At 36.7% G+C, this 6377-nt stretch overlaps 1 protein-coding gene across 1 annotated transcript in view; it reads left to right on the top strand.

The window, feature by feature from the left end:
• Positions 1–888, top strand: part of LOC102500985 (zinc finger protein 260-like) — a 36596-nt gene extending 35708 nt beyond the window's left edge. Inside the window, 1 exon segment of the mRNA XM_027767259.1 lies at positions 1–888. Within this exon segment, the coding sequence (XP_027623060.1) occupies positions 1–862 (862 nt within the window). The 3' untranslated portion in view covers positions 863–888.
• Positions 889–6377: the final 5489 nt, after the last annotated feature.

Raw genomic sequence — 6377 nt, 5'->3', positions numbered from 1 at the left:
AACTCATACAGGAGAGAAGCCCTATGAATGTGAACAATGTAATAAAATGTTCTCCTGGAAGTCACAGCTTACTATGCATAATAGAAGTCATACAGGAGAGAAGCCCTATGAATGTGAACAATGTAAGAAAAGGTTCTCCTGGAAGTCTCTTCTTACTCTGCACAGTAGAACTCATACTGGAGAGAAGCCCTATGAATGTGAACAATGTAGGAAAATGTTCTCCCGGAAGTCAGATCTCACTCAGCATTGGAGAACGCACACAGGAGAAAAACCCTATGAATGTGAACAGTGCAATAAAATGTTCTCCCGGAAATCAAGTCTCACTAGGCATCGGACAATGCACACAGGAGAAAAACCCTTTGAATGCGAGGGATGTCATAAAACATTCTCTAGCAAGGAGTACCTCGCTGTACATAAGAGAACTCACACAGGAGAGAAGCTCTATGAATGTGAACAATGTAGGAAAATGTTCTCCCGGAAGTCACAGCTCACTGTGCATAGTAGAACTCATACAGGAGAGAAGCCCTATGAATGTGAACAATGTAATAAAATGTTCTCCTTTAAGTCACACCTTACTATGCATAGTAGAACTCATACAGGAGAGAAGCCCTATGAATGTAAACAGTGTAGGAAAATGTTCTCCCTGAAGTCACAACTTGCTGTGCATAGTAGAACTCATACAGGAGAGAAGCCCTATGAATGTGAACAATGTAGGAAAATGTTCTCCCAGAAGTCACATCTCACTAAGCATCAGAAAATGCACATAAGAGAAAAATACTTTGAATGTGAATGATGTGGGAAAACATTCTCCAGCAAGGAGTACCTCGCTGTACATAAGAGAAATCACACAGGAGAGATGTAGGAAAATGTTCTCCCAGAAGTCACAGCTCACTGTGCATAGTAGAACTCATACAGGAGAGAAGCCCTATGAATGAAAAATGTAATAAAATGTTCTCCTGGAAGTCACAGCTTACTGGGCAAAGTAGAATTCATACAGGAGAGAAGCCCTATGAATGTAAACAATGTAGGAAAATGTTCTCCTGGAAGTCACAACTTACTCTGCATAGTAGAAGTCATACAAGAGAGAAACCCTATGAACAGGAACAGTGTAGGAAAATGTTCTCCAGGAAGTCATATCTCACTAAGCATTGGAGAACACACACAGGAGAGAAGCCCTATGAATGTGAACGTTGTAGGAAAATGTTTGCCTGGAAGTCTGCACTTACTGTACATCAGAGAACTCAACACAGGAGAGCAACCCTATGATTGTGAACAATGTAATACAACTTTTTCCAAAAAGTCACATCTTACTGTATGTCTCAGTACTTACAATGGAAAGAAACAATGTAGGCAACATTTTACTACTGGAAGTCAGGGCTCATTGTACATTAGAGGACTCCCATACAAGTGCAACCTTATGAATGTGAAGAATATAGAATTTTTTCTCTTAAAAACTATAGTAAGCATCTGAAAAGTCACACTGGAGAGAAACTTCGTGAATGTAGGGAGCATAGAAAGGCATTTATAAATCAGTCCTCAATGTACATCAAGAAATTCACAAAAGAAAAAGCCTGTGAATGTCAATGTACCAATAGAAAATTTTCCATCTAATTTAAGTCAGTCCTTATTGTATATCAGAGATCACAGGAGTAAATCCTATAAATGGGAATGTTGTAGAAAAATGTGTTCAGAGTAATCATTCCATGTTTTACATGAGAGCATTCACAAGGAAGAGAAATCCTTTATGTGTGGGTACTGTAATAAAACCTTCTTGAAGAAGCCCCAACTTACTGTGGATCAGAGAACTCTCAGATCAGAAATCAAATGAATGTGAAAAATTAGGAAATCTTTTTATTAGAATTAAAAGGTTACCATACATCAGTAAACTCAAATGGGTCAAAATCCTCAGTAATGTAAGCTGTGGTATAAATCCTTGAAATATTCAGAAATATCAATTGATCTGTAAAGGTAATAACATTGAACTTTCAAATTCAACTTTGATTCAGCAAGTCACAGTAGTAAAAATTAATGATATCAGAAAATTTGGGGATGATAACTGTCTACAAAAAGAACGTTTCAGAAGGCTGTTGAATAAGATCTAAAAGTTTCCCAACTACAGGAGTAATATGCGTATTTTGGCAAGTATATATAGTATTTAAAGTGTGATTTTTGCTATAAGGAATATGTGCTCTCTGAAAAGACAGAGTCAGAGTGATAGAAAGCATGAAACCACCCCTTGGGGGGATGGCCACACCAAAATCCCATCTTTTCCATTGTGCTCTCGGGATCTTGGGCACACATGTACACACACTGGCTTGAGTTATAAGTCTGTGACTCGGGGACTTGAACTGCATTCAAATATATGGGAGGCCAGTGGCATAACTATTACAACATCAGTTGGCCCTACCATAAGTTTATTTCTGTGTCCCATGTTTGATGTTTAAAGATGCAACAGAATATAACCACTGATTTTGGCAAAAATAAATATAGAAATTTTTCTAGCTTCCACTTTCATGGCAGGCAAGACAACAGAAAAAGTACTTCAAAGCATAGTGGAAACTGAAAGATTATAGGCCATATAAACATTGAAAATGGTTATAGGTACTAGAGACAATGTGGGAAGAGAACAGGAGAAAGGGGACAATGTAAAGAAAGTAGTTATGGACAAAAATAGTCAGATATTTGGGGGATATAGAAATGGATTATAATATGTTGATAATAATGTGTTTCGTATCCTCAACTGCTCTGGTGGGAAGTTTATTCATTTTGGATAAGTTCATCTTATAAGCTAAGAGATGTTAAAGTGTATAAAATAAATTAAAATTAAAAATAAATAAAATGTACCATAAATGCCTAACAAAATAAAACAAAAAATTCTAAGACATTTCAGAGCCTGGGAACTACTCATATGTACTGAGAGGGCTCTGCAAGTGTACCTCTGGTGAAATGTCCAAGTTTACTTTGATAATGGGACTGATCTAGCTTGGACAGGAGGCATGTGAAAGTTCTGGGTGTGTTGAGGCACAACATAGCCCTGGGTGGTTATAAAATTTCCAAGGTTCTCTTTGGATGTTGATCACAGCTTTTGTGGCCAGCGTTAGCCAAGAGGTTCTGAGGCAGAACACCCACTGGTCCAGAAATGCAACTCAAGGTGAATTGGTATTGGGCTGGTTTTGGTTTTGGTTTGCCCAACATCATGACCCAGGTAGAGACCAAACTGTGGTGGGTGGGTTGTAAGGTAGTTGCTCAGTGGTGACAGGAACAGACTGATGGAATTCACTATGAGGTATAATGTGAAAAGTGAGATGGCCAGATTTACTGTGTGCACTCACATTGTTTAGCAAACATTACTGCTCTTTGTATGACTCTTTCCATCTGGTAAAACTGACTGGAGTGGTAGCACAGTAATATGTACATATCAAACAGTACTAAATTGTATATACTTGGATATGTTTAAAATGTGTCAAAGTTTTGTCTTGGTCAGGCTTTAGTCAGGCCTCTCAATCTTTTAGTTTCCTCTGCATACTTACTTATAAAATCCCTTTTGATCAAATAACCCTGCTAAAGTAGTTTAGCAAGAAGCCCCACACTAAATATCAGATTATTTTAAATAAGTGATTAGGTGTGATTTCTGATCATCCTGTGTCCTCAGCAAGAATCCCATGATTTCAGACTCTCTCATATTCCTAATGTTTCATTAGTCATTTTCCATCTGTTAATCACCACACAGCTCCTCAACTATTAATTTCCACTGCCCATTCTAAATTTGAAGTTGAGCCCAGTTTCTCTTCTCCAGTGACATTCATTTCCGTGGACCATAAGCTTACGATGATGGTACAAAATAAAGCTTTTCTTACTCCACTTTAACCAATGTCTTTGAATCAATTTCTTTAAATAGATTTCAAACATTTTTGGACTGTTTTCCACACTAAAAACAGTCTTGGGATGTTCAGAATAGTAACAATAAGTACAGAAAGAATGATGGTTTGCCAGAGGCTCGGTCAGGTGGGAAGAATGCAAAGACTTGACATTATTGTATAATAATAGCTGTTGATTGTTTAGTCTTACAAGATGAAAGGACTCATGAAGATGCATGGCGGTGATGGTCCTAGAACCTTGAGAGGAAAGATGATAAATTCTATGTAGTATATATTTTATAAAAATAAATTTAAAAATACTAAAAACACCAGTATATAAACTATATATAATCCATAGTGCTTGTTGAAGGGATACATATAGTGACAAAATAATGATCAATGTTATTCCAGTAACCAGTTAAGACCTGAATCAATTATGGCCCATCTGTGCTAAAGTAGAAAAAAAATACTGATGTCTTAGTATTAGCAGAATGTTCCCAGAATAAATTGTTCCTAGAATGAGAACATGTGCCTGAGACAATGACTATTGTCCCGCTATTTCCTCATCTTCTCCCTCACCATCTTCTCAGGGTACATATTTACCTGATAGACTTCCCATCTTCTAAATTTGTTGATTTTTGAAAAGGTTTTTAAAGCTTCTACAAAAGGCCGATAACAGAATAAATTTTATCCCAAAATATTTTGTGATCTTGTCCACCTTTCCCGAGAGACCAAATCATGCTTCACTGGTACATCATTTTCAGTAGACTGGAGGTCTAGCATGTGCCTTGAGAAAAACTTCAGCATATTTTAACTATAAACCAAACTCTTAGTTTTGAAATTTGAAAGATCCATAATGTGGTATCTCCATCTGAAAGTTAAGTCAGTTTTTCTCCCTGTCCTGAAAAGTGTCCCTAGGAAACTAAGAACCATTTAGGATTGCTTGAGAGGTTTCTCTCATGATATAAAGCAGTCTTAAACTCATTAGAAAATTTTAGAAAATGTTTTGCTCAGCCAGGAAAAATACTCAAGAGACCTATCACTTGATAGTCTGAGCACTCTACTGCCACCTAGTGTCTAGAATTTTCAGACACTAAAAGGATTGAATATACTCAAGGTTTTAAACCTTGAGCAATAACCATGGTCAGTATACTTTGACTTGGTAGACTTTTGAATTTTTGGTCCCTTTTGAAAAAGGTTTTAAGTTGTGAGAAGTCACTCATCATAAGCAGCTTCCTTTAAGGGACAGCCCTCTTAGAAACATCACCTGGTTTTGTGTGTGAGGCCTTTGTTATCCCACCTTGCAAGTACTGAGGAAAACGGGCCCACACAAGTTAGTGACCCCACTCTTCGTTGACAAAAATTGGAGTCCTTTGAAATTTCTAAATAGCATGTTCATATGCATAATTGGGAAAAGCTGGTTATAGAATCAGGCAAAATGAATGGGAAAGTTACTTACAATGATATGTAGAAGCTACCTCAGATACAGTGGAACCACTTCTTTTTCAGGAGGTAAATAGTTTCCAGAATCCATTTTGGTATTAAAATTTCAGAGAGCTGTTCTACTCCAACCACTCTTCCACTATCTCTCTCACACTTCTTCATGCTCTTCTGTATAATCCTTAACTCTTCTCTTTAACCTCTATCTCCATCCCCACTGAAGATAATACAACAGATTCCAGGTGTAAGCAGTTGTAACTGTAACCACCCTAGTTTGGCTACCCTCTGATGTAAAGCCTGTAACAAAGCAATATTAGCCTTAATATACAACCTATGAACCAAAACTGATGTTGTAAATGATTTTTCAGACCCAACTGAGGTCCCCATATGTGTTGCTAGGAAATTTGATTTAAATGTGTAAACTTGTGAGCCTACATATTGAGACCTTTATCAGCTGACTCCAGTTAGTTCCAAGAGAGTGTCCCAGAATGGATAAAATTGTTTTTTTGAAACTGAGGTATAGATTTTAATTTAGAACCCAGGAGAATGATAACAAGTCTGCCTCTTAAGAAAAGTTCTTGATGCAGCTATACCATAACTATTTCCAAGGAATGTTGAAATAAATTTTAATAGGAACAAAGGCTGAATGGATCATTCCTTGATTATTTTGAATGATTGAAAGAAAACTTTAAATGCTATTCTAGACAGAGGCAAGCTATCAAATTTATTGAAATTATGGCCTTTTAAATTCTACCTTCTTTAATGGATTGGTTGAAGGTTCTGTTATTTTAGTTAAAGACACTAAATTAGCTGGGTAACTGTCCAGATTTATGACCTTGTATATCTGGCCAGGCACTCCCCGATAGAGAACATGAGCTCAACAGAAACAGAATCTAAAAAAAAATCAATGTTCAGGGAAGATGGCCACTTACTGTTCTCTTCATTTTTAATTTTCTTTTTCAGAATTTGGACTATTTGCAAAACTGTATCTTTAAGTTCAGATACTATTTTGTTTAGCCTAATCTTTTGTCAGTGTACTTTACAGGATATTTTATTACCCATATTGTACTGTTTATCTGA

This window comes from Tupaia chinensis, unplaced genomic scaffold (assembly GCF_000334495.1).
Source record: "Tupaia chinensis unplaced genomic scaffold, TupChi_1.0 Scaffold144116_1, whole genome shotgun sequence".
Lineage (NCBI taxonomy): Eukaryota > Metazoa > Chordata > Mammalia > Scandentia > Tupaiidae > Tupaia > Tupaia belangeri.
Note: the sequence above shows the minus strand (reverse complement) of the source record. Positions and strands in the feature narration are given on the sequence as shown.